Raw genomic sequence first — 22,492 nt, forward strand, 5'->3', positions numbered from 1 at the left:
TTCCTCCAGTGTGTGGCATGGGGGCTTTCCTCTTAGGGTAACATGATGGGGGGATCCAAGTGAGGATTACAGAGCATCAAAGAGACAGAGCAATCATATTTAATTCCTCTTACTGGATTGTTCTGAAATGAATTTATCCGTTCCTTTGTATAGCCATGTAAACATCTATCACCCACAGCTTCAGCAATTTAATTAGATACTGTTAGAAACTACCTTTATTTGTTTGTTCCGATCTTACCAGCACGTGGTTTATCTGAATAAATCCTAGTTCTTGGATGATATTGCAAATATCAAGCCATGTTACTCCATTCCATGGCATTTGTGTTTTTTAGACTTGTGTCGTATGTCCAGTCTGTTCTGCTTCCCTCAGCTTAGTTGTCTTAGTTGGTCCTAGAAGGAGACTTTCCATATCTTGAGTAATCCTTTTGATTACTTCTGAACATTTTCCATTTGTGCTGTGTTCTCATAGAGATGGAATTATATATCATGTTTACTGGATATATTCAACTTTCATCTAATAATGCCAATTGAAGTGGCTTTACCACCTGCTTTTTGGTTTTGGCTTGCTTTTTTGTATACATCTGCCCTTAGACAGGCAACTGACTGGAAATCTAATTGTGGGAGGGTTTTAAGTCTGTATCATGGAAAGTTTTAATCTTCTAGAAGTGTCTGATTCTCTTGCAAGTTAGCTCCCAGCTCTTTGTCTATTTCTTTTTCCCTGCTTTCTGCAAATCCTTAGTACGTGAAGTCATGTGTTCCAGAGCAGCTGCAGCACATCTTGTGACAAGAGAAGGAGAGTGCACTTTTGGTGAGGCACCCTTGTGTGTTGGTAGCCCAGGTATGTTCACTCCTGACTGGTTTGGACCCCTGCAGCTCTTCCTTGGCATTTCCATTCGTGTTGTGGTGCCCTGGAGCTGGTGAACAGAAGTCATGACGTTGCAGTGTGAGTGCATGATGGCTGCACTGTGACTGGGCAGGGGGGTAGGGAGTAGGGATGGCGTTACTGAGGTTCTTGCGTAACCCCAGAGGTTTGTCAGGTCTGCCTTGCCTTGGCAATCATTTTGGTTTCACACCTCAAAAGGGAAACTGCTATTATTTACTTGCTTGGTAAGAGTAGTAATGCTGCTAATGTCTGTGTCTTTCTCTGTGTGTGTCTCTGGAATGAGTTATTGATATTGAAGTAGGTATTCCTTGATCTCTTAAGGATGCTCATCTGTTGAAGGTGAATAGCGATAGCCTATCAGTGCTGATAATAATGGAACAGAACCTGTATGAAGTCAGTTTCTGATTGTTTCCAAAGAATATTTGATTGTTGATTCTCATTCTCAGTGTTGCAGTGTGCTAGCCAAGGCTCTTCCTCATTGTGCAGCTGATTAAGACATAATATTGCATGGTTAGGGGGTTTTCCCTGCATCAGGTTTTTTATTTGAAATAGAAATATTACTGTCAGTGTTTGTTTGTTTTTAATGTGTGTGGTATTAGACAAGTAAGTGGAGTAGGTTTGTAATTTCCACTTGTTTTCAGAAATCAGTGTCATTCAAGAGTATGAAATCGTTTTTAACGTTTCAGAATGGCCATTTCAGACAGGAAAATCAGAATGGCAACTTGTAAAGTAAGACAGTCCTCTAAAGCTTTTCCGAAGTAGAAATTTTTTTTCTCTACACCAGTGTCATTACTGGAAGTTTTAAATAAATCGAGAGTTTCAAATCCTAGATTTGAAATCTGAAACAGCAGCAGTGTTTTGCAAACAAATCTTTCATCCTGAAAGAGGTTTTAAAATGAACCAAGCATTTGACTTATATTTAGTATAAATGTGGCATCACTTAGAGTAAGTATATAGTAAGTACTGTTTTCTGTTATAGCTTTTTTGTTTGTTTGGCTCAAAGTAAACTTTCAGGCAGGCTTTGGGTTCTCGTTGTGATTTTGGTTTTGCTTTTTTTAAGGATTGGCATGATATAAGTACTACTAAGGCAGTCTACATGTGGAATGCAAGTTCTAGATAGATTCTTACATGTGGATTTTACTGGATGGAGTCAGTTTGTTCTGCCCTCTTTGTTATGAATGCATAGAGGACATTTCTTGAAGGTTCCAACTTGTAATATATTTGAAGTATTTGTAAATATCTACCAACTCTTTTCCTATTTGTGACAGATTAGCTGTAGGCAATATGAAAATCCTTTTTTAAAGGTAAAAGGATGAACATGCTTTATGATTAAATATTTTAATGTTTCTGCACAAGCTTTCTGCAAAACGGTTCTAAAGCAGTTGGTTTCTGCCCACACTGACCCACATATAATTAATGGCACAAGTCATTAAAAGTCCAGAAAGGGAATAAAATGTTAGCGTAGATTCCAAATTGTCAGTGGACCAAACTACTGAGTGTTTTGTCTCCTGGCAGTTGTATTTGCTTCCAATGAAGTAAGCCTTCAACAAACAAATTTCTAAGGAACATGTGGGTTTGTATTAACAAACTAATTTCTAAGGAACATGTGGTTTTGTATTGATTTATTGATTAAGGCAAACCTGAGTAATTTAAGCTAAACCCAGTAATATATTACAAATTCAGAACAGCATCTGTATTTGTGAAATAGTTATAAAATAACAGGTGGAAAACCAGAGCCCTGAAATTGTTACTGATCAGATTGTTTAGGAAAAGTCAGGCTTTGGGAATCTGTAGTTTATACAGCCAGACTAAAACCATGCAAAATACAAAAACACTCTGTCTTCACTGGCTTCTGTATTGTTCATATTACAAAACTCTCACCAAATCATTGCTAAAAGATTTGGAAGGGTGGTTGTTTTAATTTGGCCTAAAAATATATACTGATGCCAAGAGAAGGTGTTTATTATTCCATTTTTCTCATCGTGGGTGTGTGTTCGCATTACCTACTTGATGCTGACACTTTTTTATACAACCAAAGAATAAGCCAGATCAGAAAGCCAATTCAGGTGAAATCTGGACTGGCAAAAAGGAAGAAAAATGCATGGGTAGAATTATTTTCAACTGCATCAATTCTCTGATGTGTCTAACAAAGATTTTTAACATAGATTTTTTTTTTGATTTTTTTTTTTTTTTGCTTTCTGCAGAGGTACAGAAAGTTAAATGTAGTCTGTTTAATTGTGAAGGTACTGGAGAATAGTTTTTGGGAAGAAAAATGTGGGTAATATCTACGTTAGTGTGCAGCTTTGTTCATCATCAAATACCTTAAAACCTTAAATATAATACAAGAGCTCATGAAAATCAGAAAAAAAGATAAAGGACGATGATTTCATGAGCTTAAAAATACTTTTTTTTTTTTTTTAAGTTTGGAAGTGACTGAGCATGCTGAACAGAAGATTCATTTAGTAGTGGATTAGAGACATTTACATCTAAATGCTTGGCGCATACTAATAAAGTCATACAATTTTGTATTCTCTCTACAAGAGAACAGCTAAGAAAAGGCAGCCAAATGGGTGAAGATATTCTGGATTTCAGTTACTTATTAATGAAGTTTTTATTGGAAATTCTAACTTAGAAAATTACTAAAGTTAATTATTTTCCAGTCCTTTTGGTAGCAGTTTTAGACTTAGATCTTTCTAGATACAAGTGAACTCATTAATGTGCATTTTTGAGGGTTAAATGGCTACTTGAATTAACTTCAGCTTTTCTGTTGTAAGCCTTTTAGACTGTCTTTCACATAAACAGGCTGTTTTTCTGTTGTCTTATTTGGGCATAATCACTACCAGAGTTTAGTTTTCTAAGTGTATTCAGCTGCTAGGTTTAGGGGAAATTAGGTAGGAATTACATGGCTGCATTAAGTGCTTAATACTCTTTGCTGTCCTTATATCTGCTAGACCTTGAACGTAAACAAAACATTCAGATTTTATTTAGAACTTCAGCGTTCATTAAAGATTACAGTAATAAATTTGTTCTTACCCTTCTAGTACAGCATTGAGAAAGTTCCCTTCGCAATGTGTGGGGGTACCTGCATACTTCTGGAGTCTGTGGTGTTTGCATTATTCATATATGGAGTCCTATTTCAGTAATTCATTGCCTCTAGCAAGTACCCTGTTCTTAGTGTGCTAGAAATATTGTATATTAGCATTTTAACATATGTATATATGCATGTGTGTGCATGCTCTGTCTCTGTATGTATCAACGTGTATGTGTGTGTAGATATACAATACAGCATAAATACCCCTTTGTAAGCTGCTCCGTTACTTGATTTCATCGTGCAGCATTTTTATATTCAGTCAGAATCATTGGATTTGTTGAATACTGTTCAGTCTGTTTGACCTTCTGTGTTAAAGAGGTTATGATCCTAGATGCTATTCAAGCAACTTTCTGCCCTGAAAACTTGAGGTTTTAAGATACGCTGTTCCACTGTATTCCTTCTGTATTCATAGGCAGCAAAGCTGCTAGAAGCTGTCTTGGAAGGGTTTGGCAAATGCTTCAGTGAGCAGCTGAAAAACCTGGAAATTACTTGAGGTCTTTATTTATTGGCATGTTTTTTGAATTTAAAGCTAAGATAATGCAGAATCTTATAATGGGAAACGTTAGATTTGAGTATATAGGTGAGAGAGGATGGTACACGCGTCTCCTACTGACACAGAGTTCTAATGCAGTGCCAGTTCTAGCAGCTCTTGCTTAGTTTTTCAGATCTATCAAACTTACTTAATGCCCTGTTATTGATAACAAATAGTGATAAAACTGACACAAAATAGCTATGACAATGTTTTAGTTATTTTTCGTGATCTGCAGGTTCTGCTGAGCTCAGAATTCAGCATTTTCAGTCGTGCCTCTGTTGTCTCCAGTTCCCATGCGTTCAGGCTTTGCTTTTGGAGTTTTGTTTGCGTAGTAGTAGGTTGTGCATTGTGATGGATCAAGTATGTGCCACGGCTTCTCTTAACAGCCAAAATACAAAGCAGTCAAATTGCCTGTCCTTTTTGGGGGTGTAGCAGGATTTTTCTGAAGTTTAATAGTTCCTGAGGCTGTGTGTTAAGTGAAAGGTGTATCAGCTAGAGATCCCTCAGTCTCTTGCATTGTTTTTGTGATCCACGTATTTAGTGTAGCAATATTCTTGTTAAACATGGTTAGGCTTTATGTATAAGGGTGGCAACCGCAACCTGCAATTTTTCTTCTGGTTTCCTGTCAGAGTTGAAACAAGCTGCGCTTGTCTCCTGAGATCATTCTTTGACTGTTGGAGTCACATGGAAGTGTTGACTGCTGTTCCGTGTCTGGAACAGCTTGTGACTGTTTACTGGAAAAAAAGCAGCAGCTACATTGTAAAAATGTGCAGTGTAATATCTCTGAATAGCTCTGTTGTTGACACTTGTATAGAAGCTCACCTACTCAGCTACAAATACAAGAGTCGTTCATTGTGTAAGACCAACGCATACTACTTGTTGTTTATCTGCTTTCCTAAATTTGAATAAAGTGTGGAAGGTTTGCACCTTTTTGCACGGCTCATCATAGATATCCAAATGAGGAATAAAAGCCAGATCAAGATAAAATTCCAAACCTGCGCTTAAGGAAAAAGTTAATTATCTAGAGGCTTTTGAAAACTGCATTTCTTACATTTGCATTGCAAACCTTCTCGTGCTTTGGTGTAAATGTTTAAACCCTCAGGCTGAAATCGATATGCGTGCATGCTCTGCCATATTATTACATGCAGGTTCAAAAGTGACAGTTCTGTGGTAGGACTGTGAACTTGAGTGCAAAGGAGAAGCTAGGCCGAAAGATCCGGGCTGCACTTGTGTTGGATGAAATGAGAATAAATGAAGTCACACTAAAATAGGATTAGTATTAACATGCTGTAGTGTAGCCACACAATTATGAGGAGTGGAAGACAGAAGTAAAAAGGATTGGCTTTGGTAAAGAAAATGATGTGGCAGGCATGTTTTAAACTGCAGTAGATTTGAATGAAGAACTTCACATGAGAGCAGTAATGGATCTCTTACTTCAGTAGTTTTGTAGCATCAAATACTGAAATAGTTTGGTAATAGCAATTTGTGCTTTTAGCAAGTGTCTCCCATGTGACACTAAAAAATATTCCACTGAATAACAGATAAGAGAATGTTATATAGAAAAAAGTACCTATGGAAGTTGCACTTCATTTCATGGTGCATTTGGCACTCCATATCTTTTTGTTGGAAGTGTAGTCATACAGTGGGGGTGCTGAGGAGGCAGAATAAACCCTATTTAGGTTTAGAAAAACTGACTTTGTGCAGAGGGGCAGCTTCACAGACAGGGATGTGACTGAATGCGACATTGGATAGTTGAAGATTAACATCGTGAGAAGGAATTGCTTTAGTGTACAGTTCAGGCTTTTGCAGTTATTTAAGTAAATAGCTTATTGGAGGAGAAAAAAAAAGAAAACCAAACCCTGAGCTTTAAGAAGTTTCAGGCCAGACTGATAAAAGTATTGAAATTTTTCCATTGCGCTGTTTAACAGAAGTAGGGCTTGTTGTTCTCATGTGCCCCATTATAAGATGTTTTCAATTGCTGTGGAATTGGCTGGACTTTAACCGTTATTACTGAAGCTGTCAGAATCAGATACTGTTTTTAAATTCAAAAGCTTTTTTAACCACAGTTTAATGTTTGAGAAAAAACTTTAAAGCTCCAGCACATCTGTCCATAGAGCATTGCCACAACTCTTGCCGCTTCTGGCATAGATTAAGCAGATATAGGATAACCACAGGTCAATGAAAGTGGTACCCTTACATCTTGATCAGTCCCAGAATACTCAGCATCCTTCTGCCAGCTCAAGGCTACAAAGTTAGCCCAAGAAGTTTTTGTAGCTGTTTATCACAACTGAACTAAAAGCTGCTCCTCTTAGTGACTCTCAGGCTGATGCTTAATCATATTAGGGGCAAGAGAGCTGGTAGGGCAGCTTAGCTAAACAGCGTAGGGTGAGGAGCCTGTGCAGAGGCTGGGTCTCACAGCTAGCGAAAGGCTTGTTTCCTCTCAAGCATTTGGCCAAAACAGTTCTTGGCATGTATGGCTACTTGGGTACAGTGGTAACTACCTGAGGAAAATAACTTCTCTAGATAAGGAGACAGGTGGGAGGCGTATTCAAAGCTCTATCAGTGTTCATTGGGAACTGATTACTGCTCTTGTCACCCAAAGAACTGACTCTTGCAAAGCATAGGATGCTCTGAGGTGATGTTTTGGGCAACTGGAACTAGAAATACCCAACCTCCCACAGGCAAGTTAGGCTTTAGCAATCTTTTGTCTTGTTTGTTTTCTTGGTTTTGTTTTGTTTTTTTTTTAAAAAAACCCTACAGCTGGTGTGAAATTACACTTCTCTTAATGCAGTTTCCACTCCCACACTATTTATGGTAGACAGCAGCAGGAGGAAGTGGTTGATCTGATGACAGAAGTGAAAGCTCTGTCATCAGGAGTAAAATAAATGATGAAGTTCATTTCTGAAGTAAGGATGGAATTGCTCTTTGGCTTTCAGAAACCTTTGCTGTGGAAGTAAAAAGTAACATTATGTGTAGCAATTCTTTTTTTTCCTTTTAAATGGTCCTCAGTCTCATTTGCCTGTGTGCTTTGTTATAGATTATCCCAGATGAATTAGCATAATGTTTTTTTTTCTTCATTTGGATCTTATGTTTTGGTAAAGGAGTTGGTTGATCTCCTTCATTAGATGGGGACGACAAACTTTGAAATGGTGAGGATGCTTAATGTGTGTGTGGTTTGTTTTGGTTTTTTAATGAAATCACCTGAAAATTTGTTTATAAATGCAAAACTAGATGTGGATTGATAATTCTGAATTCATGTTCTTAAAACTCTCTTAAGTACTTAACACTAGCCAGCTAATTTCCGTTTTAAGATAAATACTAGCTGAAGTAAGTGAATCTATGTCTTTGATTAAAGGACAGTGGTGTGCAAACCAGCGAATTTTTAATAGTGAAGAAATGCAGATTTTGATCTCTGGATATAAGAGAAGTGGTGCTGGGTTTTTTGCTTTTAACAGCTGCACAGTGTTTTCTTTTTTGGAAAGCGAGTTTTCTTTTTATCCCCTGAATGGTGTCAGTTAAACTCTAGGTTTACCCAGAAGATGTGTATAACTTGAAACGGGTAAGGGGTTTCTTGGTACTACAGATTCAGACTTGTTGTACCTACAAGATCTACAAAAGCTTCTCTTTTTCCCCCCCTTCCTTCTATTTTAGGTGAAATTGTGGTAAATGAAGTAAATTTTGTAAGAAAATGCATCGCAACAGATACAAGTCAGTATGACCTGTGGGGCAAATTGGTTTGCACTAACTTCAAGATTTCCTTTATTACGGATGACCCGATGCCACTACAGGTTTGTTATTACTCACATTGCTACATCGTGACAACAAATGGGATGAGGAACTTGGATTTAATTAGAATGCAGTGAATCTCTCTTACCTCATATGAATATGATACCTTCTAAAACAAAGCAGGCTAAGTTAGGAGGTTCCAGTGTCCTGTTCTGAATGTGTTGCTGTTCCGTTCCTCCACTGAGAATGTCGGAATAGAGCTAGTTTGGTATGGAAGTAGAGCCAGCTGTTTACCTCTGTTTATGGAGGCTTTGTTGGGAAGTGGGTTTACAAAAGGAAAAGCAGGAATTATGTAAATTTTATATGTTCCTCCTGGAAGAAGATAATTGCAAATGTTCATTTGGCTAGGCAAGCATCAGATCATCAAAGCCTTTAATGTGTCCAGGTTTTATTTGCGTTACTGATGCAGGACAGAGTAACTGTGAAATGAGGTTTTGTTACAGATGAAGCAACAAGAAAAGGGGAGAAAGAAACCAAGCTTTGCCAGAACAGAGCATGTGACACTAAGAACCACAGTCAGCTTTTGAATGGTGCAGCATACAGTACTGTTTGGAAATCCAAGTTGTGAGCTGTATGTTATTTTCAGTAGAGTTTTCACTTTCATTTTGGGCTTTTTAGAGAAATACTGTGTTGACTAAGTGTGCTCTGAAAGTAGATAGATGCTTATTCAGTAATGGTTAGTGAATTTGACCAAAGCTACTTAAAAAACTTCAGTTTCGATATGAAGTAGTTGGCAAAACTTATTTCTGAAAGCTGAATTAGTATTTTTTTTTCTTTCTACAGTTGCAGTAATAGTTAGAGATTTCTTTAATTATACCTACGTTTTACATTTCAGATTGTATTGAATTTCTGCCAGCAATTTTTGAGGCCAGTAAATTCAGTGCAAGCAGTGGAGTTTTCTATACTCCACTGGTATTTATAAATTGTTGTGCGTTCACCAGCACAAGAGAGCTGCTTCCACCACCTCTGATTGCCTGTGAATAGGCAAGGGTGGTACATGTCAGAAAAGTCTGGGCATGCCTGATTTTTATCAGTTTCTTCAAAGCGTGCTGTATATCTGGTTGTGAACTGCAGAACTGCAGTTAATGGCTATGAGTTCATGTGTTTCAGAAATTCCATTATAAAAACCTCCTCCTTGGTGAACACGATGTCCCGCTAACATGCATTGAGCAGATTGTCACAGGTATGTCAAAAATAGTTAAGTATGATACTTCAAACCTTTTCAGTTCAAAATTAAGCACTTGTTAGGTTTTATGTCATTAATCTTCCCTGATTTAAAGAATTTCTTCTGTTTAAAATTGGGATAAAAGCCTTGAAAACTGAATCAAGTCTTGAAATGTCGTGCAGGAGATGTATTTATTTGGGTCTTTGTATTGGTTTTAAATAAATACTGAATTAACAGGTGTTCTAGGACAGACACCTGTTAGAGCAGCACAAAATTCTCTTAGCAGCTTTTTTATATTCAAGCTTCTGAATGTGTTCTATTTAAATACACTAGATTGCTAGAAGCACATCACTTATACAGTTTACACATAGCTACGTTATCCGACAACGTAAGTGCTTGACTTCTCAATCTTGTTTCATTCTTAAGTAGCTTGTGGTCCTCAAAAGTCTGTGGATGACAGCAGACATCTTATTCTCAGATTCTAGATCACACTTCCCCCTGTTTCCCCAAACAGTCAGATAGCACAAACGTGGTTTCAGCAGAAGAATGGTGGAAGTTCTCTAGGAACCTTTTCTGTTCAGCTTTTCCATTGAGGTTTGAAGCCCTTCAGAGGGAGAGGGCATTATTTCCTGCCACACACTTGAAATTATTCTTCATTCTTCTGTCATGCAGGTTTACCCTAAATTTAGTGATGTGTAAGCTTTTACTAACAGGAATTAAGGGGAGGTTTTCACTATGCTGCGGAAAAGATTTCTAGATGGCTGTAATATTGAACATGAGTAGCTGGAGGTGTCCTGAAATGCTTGTCTTGAGTTCCCTGGGAGTACTGAAGTTTAACCCAGAGGTTACCTGCAGCCAGCCCGCTGTGTCAGTTAATCACTCAACAGCTACATTGCCCAAATTTCCCAGTTACTACAAAAGAAACCCTTTGTGGCTTCTGGGATGCTTGCTTTTCACAACTTCTCTTTCTCTGGTTGGAAAGAAGATACATAGCCAAGGGACACAGCCTATCTGTGCAGTTCTGGATCAGCTGGCAGTTTGCTATACTTACATTCTTGAGCTTTGTGTAAGAAAAAAAGGAATTAAAGTCTTAACTCCAGCACTTTTTTTATACATGTAAGGGAAAAAAAATTAATATATACCAGTTACTGTGCATCAGAAGGGCATTGCAGCATACACAACTAACTGCCTGGGAGCAGAAATTGCTCTTGAGTACTGCACATTAATTCGTTGTTTGCGAAGATGCTCGACAAAAATAATCTGGGTATATGGGAAACAGTAATTCAGCCACTTGTTTGAAAGGAGATTGATCAGCAGAAGGATCTATTAGATTTTCTGCTCCAACTGAACAACTGAAATATAAGTATTAAATGAAAAACTGCTGGTAGCAGCGTTGCTGTATCTGTTTGAGCCAGTTTTGTGTTATGTACTTAAAAACCACTGTCCAATAACTTTGTCTTTTCTTTACAGTGAATGACACCAAGAGGAAGCAGAAGGTCCTTGGTCCCAACCAAAAACTTAAATTTAATCCAACTGAATTAATAATTTATTGCAAAGACTTCCGTATTGTCAGATTTCGTTTTGATGAAGCAGGTCCGGAAAGTGCAAAAAAGGTATTATCTATCATTTTATGAAATCTTGCCTTGTGGTCATTCCATGTAGCAACAGCTGTGCTAACAAGAACATTTATGTTTTGTGTGTGGGGAGAATTGCAAATTAATCGTATTCCTTTTGAAGAGAATATCTAGATTTTAGTGTAAAAAAATTATGAGGTAAAAATTTTATGTGATGTATTAACTTTTTGGGGTTTTTTATATACGATAAACTAGTATTTCTTGCTGTATCTGTTGTACTTTTGAAAACTCCTAGTTTATTAAACAAATCCTTTTTATGACTGGAATTGGAATACTACGTTGCAGCTTTCCAACAGATTTTTACATTGTTATGGTAAATGTTTGAAACTTTGATACCTTTTCTCAAACTCATAAGGTTAATCTAGCTGTGGGCAGAGTGTACTGTGTTATATATGCACTCCTTATTGGCCTCACACAGCAAGTTCTCCCACGAGCTCTTGGAAGGACTGCTTTGTCTAATCAACATGAAACTGTGCTCTTTCTCAACACTTTCTTAGCAAAGGCTTGCATGCCTCGTAGCGAGAAATTTTGTCTGTACATTCCTAGAAATTTCATTCCTTCCCCAGCTTTAACACTTGTTGTTGTAAGTCTCAACAAAATCATGGAATGCCATTTAACCTGGTAAGGTCTAGATAAGTTTTGGAGATGGTTAGTCTACATAACAACGTTAGCTCACTGGCTTCCTTGCTCTGGATTAGTGTGATAGGTTGGTTGAGTTACAGGTCCTCTGACCTCCATGGCACGAATTCACAGCCAGGCATGTCACAGCAATTGTTTCGTAAGGAATGACCCTATTTGCTCACAGAGCTTAAGAATTCCCATTCTCAGTAGGATAAAGATTGAGCTTAACCCTGTAAATCCTAAGAACCATCTGCCCAGACATAAGTCTGTTTGTAGTAATCAACTAAGTAACTGGTGAACCAGTTCACCACTTCTTCACCTTTTGCCCCCTCAGAGAGATCCATGGGCAAGAGCCCAGTAATGAAACAGACTGTTCTTTCCTTGCTACTTTTCTAGGTTCCTCCCTGCCTGCTGCCTTTGCTGTTTGTAACCTTTCATGTTGGCAATCTTTCAGCAGTTAATTCTCCTTTCTCGGCTTCTCTGAAATCTCCCTGGAGCAGCCTGTCTACCGCAATATCTTTATAGCAACTGTTTGTAGTGGGCTGTCACAGCTAAGAAGAGAGATTAGGCTGGAGGAGGGAGAAAGAGAGCATGAACTCAGCATCTCATTAACGCTTTTTGTGCTGCATTTACTTACGCAAGAGCAAAAAGTGAAACATTTCTATGAAGGCACTTGCTTTATACTTGTATAATTCTATGGTCCATGGTGTGATTTCTTTTGATTGGAAGAGCAGCGAGTTCTATAGAGGTCCAAAAGGGTCTGAATCTGTATAGTTATAAAGTAAGTGCTGGTGGTGACCAAAAGTGTAACAAAGTTGCCAATGTCAAATATCAGAAGGTTTCCTTAGAGGAGTGGGAGAAAAGTTGTACGGATTCCAATGTCAGCTGTGTGGCAACTATTGTAGTTTGTATGTATCAAGTAGGTTAACACAACTTTTGGTATATCACAGAAGCAGCATTTTACTGAAGGGGTAAGGTTCTGTTAACTTAATCTAGTGTTTCCATAATAACATTATTCTAATAATGGTATTATTCCATAATATCATTAATAACATTAATCACTAACTTCCTGGTAGTGGTTTCCTGCAGTGTCATTATTGCACATCTACATGAGTCCAGTTTCTTCAGAAGATGTACTTCAGGACTATAAATGTCTTGGTAGCCCCACCGCTGGACCCTCTCTGGCTTCTCCTGTTCCCTTGGCCGAGGGGCCTAATCTCTGATCAGGTTTTTGAGAAAAGTCAAAATAATCATCATCTATATTTCTTTTTTCCTTGCAAATTTGCTCATTTTGGAGCTGGATATGAAGACTTCCTGAATGAAAAATGAACGGGATGTGTTGTGTTTTATGAAGGTTTTCTAGGTTGCTTATTGTTGGGAAAGTGCAGAACTCGGATTTTGTGTTGGAGCTGGTGAATTATGCAGGCTATAATTAAAATAATTTCTGAAGTATTTATGGCTGATTTTTTTCCGAATGTTTTTTCACTTGTTTTTAAAATAAGCAGAAAGGAAGGTGATGTTACAGTTAGCATTACAGTCTGTGTTCTGTAAAGCAAGGGACCTGCATCTTAGTGCTTTATGAATTATAAATGTGTCCTTTAGCAAACTTTACAAAAATGCAGTCACCTCTGCTAAGCGGAACAGGGAGATTTCTAGCTAAATGTCATCCTAGTAATACAGAGGAGTATCATCCTAGTAATAAAGGCCTGGTAGGTCAAAATGAAATCTGTGTCTGATGAAACGTGCCCTTTAAACTCTGGAATTATAACTATCTCTAACTTTTTGCCAGATGCTAGCAAATGTTCTGTTTAGAGCAATAGTTAAAGAAATGAGAACAATACACTTGATAATTACCATTTCAAAATGAGCTTTAAATATATGGAATAGGTACAAGGAGAACCGATACTAAATTTATACAGTTTAAGAATTTGTTTAAAGAATAGTTCCTTTAATGTCACGGAAATAGTCAACAACATTCAGTTTGGTATTGGCAAAGAGAATGTAATCTGTTCCTAAGGAGGTGTCTGTATTTGCTAAACAGGGCATAAATGAGAATAACTCTTACTAACTAAGCTACCTTACTAGAACAGAGTATCTGAGTCTCTCTGGTAGTAAGTGTAAAAAGATTCAAGTTTGAAAGCAGTTAGGCTTCAGCTGTGGACAGTCCGACTGACTTGATTACATATAGACACGTGGGTAGTGTTGGTAGGACTTCCAGAGGTGTTTTTTCTGCAGCTTTAACCAGAAACAAATCGGAAGAACATATTGAATTTTCAGGTGAATTAGTTTATTTTGGGGTGAACTGTTGTGAACAAGCTTAAAAATCGGTGCTGTTAGAAAAATATCCTCCACATTAGTTGCAGCCAGAGCATGCTAATAAAATATGGTCTGGACATTAATCAGTCAAGTAAATAGTTTCTTCTTCATTTTTATTAATGGATATTTGGGACACAAGAGTTAAGGAATAGCAGAGGGAATGGAAACTTGCTCTCATTATTATTTAGCAGTTTAATTCTGTTTTGTTTCTAAAGCAAAGCTTCAGAGTCTCCAAAGGAAGGAAAGCCAGATGGGTGTGGGAGGAAGTGGAGGATGGGGAAGCAAGGCTAAGCAAGTTGGGGAAGTTAGGCAGTGTGAAAGAAGCAGCATTTCACATTCCTTAAAGAAAAAGGAATGCTTTTGTTCCAAAAATCGCACAGTCAAGCTGAACACTCCTGCTAATTTCTAGCCACTACAGTACTTGACATTAGGCTACAAAATTAAAATATATGAAAAGGTGAGGCCTTAGGTCTTATGACTGTTAGATGTTGGATAGTGTGTTGCCTAACTATGGGTATGGACCTTGGCAGTGCACCAGAATGGCACACACCCTATAATCTCCTGTCTCCTAAATATATCTCCGTTTTCTCACTCCCTTTCTCTCCTGGAACTCTTGCAGTTCTTTTCCTTCAGGAAGCTTTTTAAAATGAGTGAGAGAGCAGTTTGAAAAACACATTCTTAATCAAAACAGAGGTAAAAAGATTTCTCTCTTTTTTCCTGTGCAGCCAAGACTAGCCGCTTCCTCACATGTCAAAACACTTGGGATGGAGCAGAACAATTTTTTCCTAATTGCTATGAAGAATAATATGAAACTGAAAGTTTTGGACAAATGATCCTGACACTTTCTAATATCCCTCAGTCCCCCTGACTTCTGTATTACTTTGCTCTAATTGTTTATACAGACCACAAAGCTGGTAGTATCTCAAGATACTGGGAACACATGGGAAAATATTGTCGTGTTTATGGTCTTTGGGATGGGATTGGAGGGGGTGAAGAAAACTTTTCATGAGTAAACTTGTCTAAAGCTACTTAAAAAAATAGCAGTTTATTTTAATATTTCTCCTAATGCTTAGGAAAGCTGTACTTAGATTTCAAACACATACTCGTACAAACAAGGATTCTGATATGTAAAAGCTACTTCAGCTTCTGAATTGCTTGTACTGTTCTCTTTCATGTAGATTATTCTTACTCAAACCAAATTAAGTATTGTGTATAGATGGAATTCTTATAGAAGGATAACAAAAAAAGCAGTTCTCAATTAGACAGCAGCTGGGAGAACATGCACGATGCTTAGGGCCGAAATTCTTGTTACCTGAAAGATTGTTCTCCCAAGAAGATTTCCTGCTGAGGAAGATTAACAAATTCTTTTGCCTATGGGACTTGATTTGGTCCTGGTTTCATGACTCTCTGCTACAGGTGTCTCTTGGGAAAGGAATTACAGTAGCAAGGGAAAATGGTTTCCTTCCAGTGAGCTCACAGAACAGGTAGCCTGGCTTAGGGAAGGAGGTGAAATGTGGGCTATGCTATCGTAGCGCATCTTAAATATGACTGTTCAAAACTATCTTTTCCAGGGGCGTTAGCAGTATTTTGAAGCTCTCATCCTTGGTAAAATTCCTGTTGGAGAACAGGAAGGCTTGTCTTGAAAGTACTATTTTTCTTCTCAGGGGTTGAACAGGGGACACTGACGTAGGGAAATGGCCTTTTTACTGTGAAATAATTACAGCCATTGTGTTTACTGCTTTTAACAAATGAACTTTCCAACAAGCAGCCTATTTGACTGAGCCTAAATATCTTCAGCTTTACACCATTGTAATGTGGCAAGAATACCAAACATTTTTCAGTTTGATATGAGAACATTTCCTGTAAAACATGTTTATCTTCCAATTTAAGAGGTTTCTACTTATGCTGATAATCTGCTGAGATCTGTGGAATGCATTTGCCTTTTGAAACTTAGAGACAATAAAACTACTATATTAACTTAGTGAGGAATAAACTAAAAATGAGTGTCTTAATACTTGTTCGGTGCGTATACGACTGCAGTTTGTCTAAATTGTACAAATGAAGACAGTAGCAGGATAAATATGTATTTTTTTCTAATAACAGAACTAGAGGTCCTGAACCTGTGTTTTAATCTACAAGTGGACTGTTTCAACCATCCAGTACCTGATACTGTGCGATATGTCTGTACTGTGGAACACATTGGATCATTTTTCAGCTGCTGGGTTCAAAAGCACAGCTGTGGTCTCATATTTTTGGGGGAACCAGATCTGAATGCCTGCCATCTCCATGTGCCCCTAGTTTTACCCCTCTTAACACAGCACACACATACTCTTTCTCAAATGTGAGAGATTTCAGCTGCTGCTTTTGAAAACAGGTTTTAGTGTATTTATGTTGTGTTTATTTGGCAGCACAATGGAATTTTTTCATTTCTTGCAGTTCATCCTCAAGCCTTGAGAGTAGATCAGTGTAGTAAAAGGCTTTCATCCTTCACTACTGTAAATGAAGATGCTCTGCTAATAGCAGTTACTGCAGTTCTACCAAAATTAATAATTTGTACAGGTAGAAAACCAGACACTTACGTGATGCTGGTCTGAGACTGTTGCAGAGAATGCGAAGACCAAGGCATGACTTCCTTGTGTCCAAAGTTAATCTCTGCTGTTCTGAGGATGCATCTCTCTCATTTTAAATCTGCTGAATTTCTCGTCCTGGGGCAGGGCATGTGACTCAGCCTCGTTAAACCTAATTAATACATCACATTGTCAGAGACAGCATTGGAGCTCGCTGTAAACCTGCAGGCATCTAGAACTTAAGCGTGGGTTTCCCTTGTGAATGCAATCGGGTCATCTGGAATGAAACTTATATAGGCTAGGGCAGAATTTGATGAAGCTGACAGTTGCTGCCCTGTGAAAAACTGCCTGATGGCTTGGTTCTCAAGATCAGGTGGGGACTAGGAAGGGGGTGATTGCTGGCATGTTTAATTAACTGTAGATCCCCCATGCTTAGCAGAAGGACCTACCCTAAACCCTCACTTTTTATTGAAATGGGAGATTGATGGAGAATCTTTGGCCTGCTGTTCAGCTGACAGACAAGCTACAAGTGACTAACATGAAGAAAACATCTCCCACTGCGAATTACTCATTTCCAAGTAACTTGGAGGAAAAGCTGATTTTTATTACCAAACAATTTGCTTTTAATTTATGTTCATCAATGGCCTTCATAATTTTGGAATACAACTTAATGAGATGCAGGATGGACATAGAACCTGGAAGCGTTCTTTTCTTTTCTAAGAGCAGAAATGTATGAAGGTGGAGTTTTGGGTCATGCAGACTTGCAAGCCTGATGCCTATATGGGGTGAAATATTGGAAAAAAAATTTAAAAAAATTAATTATATATAAACTTTTGGTTGTGTGATACTTTAAGGAATAACCAACAGGACTTTTGTAAAGGGAAGTCACACTTCAGAAAACTTTCCACCCAACTAAAACTTTTTAGAAGAAATACCTGTCCAATGATGTTGAATACTGACTGATACCAGATTTTAGTTCAGAAAGTGCCTGAAGTGGGAACTGTTGAAAAATATGGTAAAATTTCATTGTATGCTTGCTCTGTTTTTACCCTCTTCCCTACGCATCAGTCACTGGCCACAGTCAGGAGCAGAATGCTAGGTGGACCTTTTGAACTTACTTGGTATGGCAGTTCTTACACTACATTGATGAGTACTCTATAAAAAAAAATATAAAAAAAATTACAAATGAGATTTTGCTGTACTTTGCTCACCACCTGTGTTGTGCTTTTCTTCCGTTCTCCCCCTTACTTCTGTGTGCAGGTGGGCAGGCACAGCGCAGTAGCTCCAAGTTCTTGCTCATCTCTGTTGATACAGAGAATCATGTTTAGGATGCCTGCTGCAGCCTGACCTTTCTTGCAAAAAAATTAGTCTGCCCTTATCAATTAATCACTCTTGATAGATGGTCATGAATTCACTTACTATGATTACAGTACTGGTCTCTCAGCAAACAGGAGTATGTTTTGCTGTATAGTTCACTCCTTTCAAATAAAATATGGAAATGAAACATGAGAAGACTGATTTTTAGCTTTTGCTCTGCATATTTCATGCTGTCATAATTGAGGACATAAATTCTGTGTCTATAAATACCAATAATAAATGTTTCTTTTCTAGGTGTGCCTTGCAATAGCTCATTATTCTCAGCCAACGGATCTTCAGCTTCTATTTGCATTTGAGTATGTTGGGGAAATATATCATAATCCAGGTAAGTAGGAAAATATTCTGATTACTTTTTGTCTGATTTCATAATATGTAATTCCAGCAAGACTTCTGTCTAGAAGCAATGGCAAAAAACATTTGAGGCTTTCTCTAGGGGTAATAAAATTGGCTTGTCCTGCACCCAACCTTTTACTTTTGGTTATAAATCATTTATCGTGGTAGACATTAATGACCAAAATCAAAAGAAATGTCTGTCCTGTCTGAAGCAAACCCAAACTGCCTCTTTTGGCACTTATGTCAGCATGATTACTCATATTTCTCAATTCACTCTTCCATCCTCCTATTGTATGCCTCTATTGGTATTCTAGGTACCTACCTAATCTCCCATCAGGCAGGCTTGTTCACCTGCCCTTCTTTTGGGAATAAGTTTCTCTTCTGGTGGTATTGCAGGAGGATTTGTGCAACTTGGGACTCCATACCTTCTTTCCTAGAGGCTTACTAGGCAGTTCTTCCCACTCAAAACCTCCACCACCCCTGCTGAGTTGGAGCACACCCTCTCTGCTCAAGGCCAATCTCCAACTGAACCTTGTCAGTTAGGTAAGCCTGAAAAAGATGCCTTTGGAACTTGATTTCTAGTGTAATGCTGTGCGGTCACTGCTTAGTGCTCCCCAGCCAATACACAGCTGAAACCCATCAGTTCTAGCGGAACAAGCCTCCAAATAGGAAAAGTGCCATTGGTGTACTTCTGTGGTACTGAAATATTTACTCAGCAGCTGCCACTGGAAACCACTGCTCTGCCTGTTACAAAATCGGAATATGTGGAATTCTGAGATCAGGCCTTTGAATTTGCAGAAAATGGCACGGTTTTCATGCAGATGCCTATGTGACTGCCCTGCGCATGCACAAGAATAAGTGTGCTTGTGATTATGTGGCACGTATAAGTACACAGACAATTTTTCCCGTGATAAAACTTGGGCAGTTATTAAGGTCCATGTACTTCAGTGTTCTAAAGTACTAGAGAGAAAGCCGATCTGCAGATAAAAGTACAATAAAATGTTAATGTGGAGTGTGAACAAAATATTAATCTGTCACAAAGCTGCCCTTACGATGTCCTTAAAATCCCATTTGCTGTATGGAAAAATACCTAGTGGAAGAGTGACATAAGGTGGGTAAAAAACGTTCCTGCGGAGCAGCAGACAAAAATGGGCAGAAAATAGGTGTTCTGCTATGCTGCAGTTGCTGGAGAAGAGAGTTTGAAGTACTTTTGGTTTGGGTTGTGGTTTTTTTGTTGTTTTGAACCCTGGTGTTTGCAGAATAGATCTCTGCCTTTGCTCTTACCATTCCAGCACTGTTTTATGACTGTGTATCCTTGCTAGTGAAATACTATCTTTGTGCATCTACAGGAATATAAGGAGTCTGCATTGCTCTGCTATATACGTACATCATTACTTCCCAGACTACATTCGATAATTATATATCCTGCCATTGAATGGCAAAATTATACCTTTTTTAAAATTATCGTATTTCCCTGTAAACTGTATTTGAACAACTGCTTCATTCTGATTTTAGTCCATTTATTTTCTGAAAAACATAAGCAGTCCGAGTACAGCGCAAGAATGAAGTTTGTAGATACAGAAAGTAGAAACTGCACCATCACTGGGATTGCAGTAGAGCCGTAACGCTGTGTTCTGCTTTGTCTGGACAGGCACTTAAATCCTGCTAGGAGCTTTCGTGGGGAGGAAATAGGGTTGAGTCTCAGTTTACTTCACTTTCGTCTAAAAATTTACTACCAACTGTCGAGAAACAAAATGTAGGCTCCTTTGACACAGCTGACTGCCTCCTTGGCACCTAAAGAATGACCACCAAAGGAGATGTTCTGTGTTAGAAAGATTATATGATCTTCTTGGTCGCTAGCCACAAAATGGTAGGCCATCTTTTTGTGTGGATATAAATATATATATATACACACACACATGCTAATTTACATATTTTAACCAGGCTTTCAGTTTATTGTATTTGCTGTTAATACAGCAGTCATTCCTAAGGAAAAGCTGTTGAAATCATCTTTTATTTTGCTTTCTTCATAAGTTACCTACTTGAAGTTTCGTCTGTTAAGGGTTCATGTTTTTAAAACATTGTTAGTTTTGGCATGTTGAAGAGAGGCGTCCAGTGACTGAAGATAACGTTTTTCCTGAGTGTCAGTGTGCCTTGTTTTCTATCGGGCAGCACAACATACCAATTTTATTGCAGGAAAAAACACATTTACATCTTGATGTATTGCCAATCTGGCATTAAATCACTGATCTGTTGTAATGAAAAAGTACGCAACATTAGTCCCGGTGCTTGTGGCTCACTTTTACCATTAGGAAAGTGAAGAGTTTTTTTTCAGGGTTGTTGGGGTTTTTTTCTCTTTTTTTAAATGTGCATTGATGAATTTTCTTTTCCTAGCAAAGAAGGTGAATGGAATAGACCCAGGAGGTGGCGGTGGTGGCATCGCTAGTGCCAGTAGTCAGCAGACACCTTTGTTTGAAACTTACTCTGATTGGGATAGAGAAATCAAAAGGACGGGTGCATCAGAGTGGAGAGTCTGTTCAGTCAATGAAGGTTATATGATATCTACTTGGTAAGTTTGTCTTACAACTCAAGTGGAAGAAAACAAGGCAATTACACTGTCTTTTCCTGTCTCTTTTGCCAAAGCCTCCATCCTACCTACCTGTGCACTTCACTTCTTGAATGTGCCACTCTCTGGAGAGGCCCTCAGCTGAAAGATCCTGCAAGTGTTGTCATTAAAAGGAATGTCATATTTTGGTATCTGATGCTTTCATGCTTTTGTATTTCCCTCTGAAATGTGCACATTTCTAAACAAACACGTCTGAGCTGTACCACTAACATGGGATCACGCAGACACACAGGTCAGCAGGTTAGCACTGCAGTATTACAGCCTGGGGCATTACAGAGCTGCAACAAGAGAAAAGCTGATAAAATATGTAGGGAAAAGTAACCTTTTGTATCATTTTTTTCTCCTCAAGCCTTCCAGAATACTTCGTGGTCCCATCTTCCTTAGCAGATCAAGACCTTAAGCTATACTCCTACTCTTTTATTGGGAGACGAATGCCAGTAAGTGTAGTCTTTATTCTGTTACTGTTCTTGATCGCTGTACAGTATTAATCTTACAGATATGCATGCCAATTAACATAGTTTTTGTGTAGCATTGAGAAAGGATTTTCTGTGGAATAACACCAACCTACGTTATTGTGGTGTTTCTTTTGTGTTTTTTTTTTCCTGTATTAGTCATGGTCCTGGAATCACCCTAACGGGAGTGCCCTTGTAAGGATGGCCAACATTAAAGATGTACTGCAACAGAGGAGGATTGATCAAAGGTAGATGATTCGTTATGCTGTTCTTTACTCAGACATGTAGGATAACACAAGTGGTGACTGTTTGTAACAGAGCAGCAACTGGTAATTGGGAGGATACTTACTTCGAAACGCTTATAGTGTAGGAGCTGCTGAGAAACCATTCTCTGAATGCAGCTCTGGCACAGTTTCTGTTCTAGGTCTACTTCGGTTTTGAATACTGAGTAATTTTTAAAATGGTAAGGGATGTTTATTTTTTAGATGGGTAGTCATCCCAGTAACAGAATTTAGTGATAAAAGGATCAGACAATCTTTTCTATTGATGTAACTGATATACAACTTATGTTAGTGGAGATTTTCTTCTTGCTTCAGCGAGATGCAGTAAAACTTTTTATTTGCGGCATAGGGTAATACAGTTCTCTGGATTTAGTGCCACAACACACGTGGTCTTTTTGTGAAGTGTTTGTCATTCGATGTCCTTGATGAAAGATGAGGGTATCAAGAGTCTTGCCTAAGTACTAGCTTGGTAGTTTTTGTTCTTTGATTTAATTTCTAGGGTGACATTTTGTGGTAGATCACGCACTTGCATTGTGTGTTTGCTAGGTTCGATCTCTGAGTTTTATTTGAAACCCCGTCAGATTTCCTGGCTTTTTAAACGTTACATATGTTCTGTTTATTTAACATGGATAAGTCATACAAAAATTGCAGAAAGTTAAAGTTGAAAGAGAGCCATTCAGCTGTAAATGGGCCTTACATTTTCGTTTCCCAAACGTTTTTTCACTGAGCCAGCATTCCTATTGTTCTGTTTTGTAACTAGCAAACGCCAAAAATATTTGAGGCAGTAGCTCTGTGGCAGGAGCAATCTGTCTCCTGAATATAAGCGAG

At 38.3% G+C, this 22,492-nt stretch overlaps 1 protein-coding gene across 2 annotated transcripts in view; it reads left to right on the forward strand.

Moving 5' to 3' along the window:
* The window catches only part of MTMR10 (myotubularin related protein 10), a 32,502-nt gene that overhangs the window by 4,847 nt on the left and 5,163 nt on the right, over nucleotides 1-22,492 (forward strand). The window contains exons 1-8 of one of the 2 annotated variants that reach the window (XM_054077233.1): nucleotides 736-838; nucleotides 8,158-8,294; nucleotides 9,403-9,475; nucleotides 10,928-11,070; nucleotides 18,207-18,297; nucleotides 20,700-20,874; nucleotides 21,281-21,368; nucleotides 21,543-21,631. In XM_054077233.1, coding sequence (XP_053933208.1) covers nucleotides 751-838; nucleotides 8,158-8,294; nucleotides 9,403-9,475; nucleotides 10,928-11,070; nucleotides 18,207-18,297; nucleotides 20,700-20,874; nucleotides 21,281-21,368; nucleotides 21,543-21,631 — 884 coding nt within the window. In that variant the 5' untranslated portion in view covers nucleotides 736-750. Of the gene's footprint in view, nucleotides 1-735; nucleotides 839-8,157; nucleotides 8,295-9,402; nucleotides 9,476-10,927; nucleotides 11,071-18,206; nucleotides 18,298-20,699; nucleotides 20,875-21,280; nucleotides 21,369-21,542; nucleotides 21,632-22,492 lie in introns of those variants that run through there. The other variant, XM_009555327.2, reaches the window with a different exon arrangement.

Source organism: Cuculus canorus, chromosome 12 (assembly GCF_017976375.1).
Source record: "Cuculus canorus isolate bCucCan1 chromosome 12, bCucCan1.pri, whole genome shotgun sequence".
NCBI classification, from domain to species: Eukaryota; Metazoa; Chordata; class Aves; order Cuculiformes; family Cuculidae; genus Cuculus; species Cuculus canorus.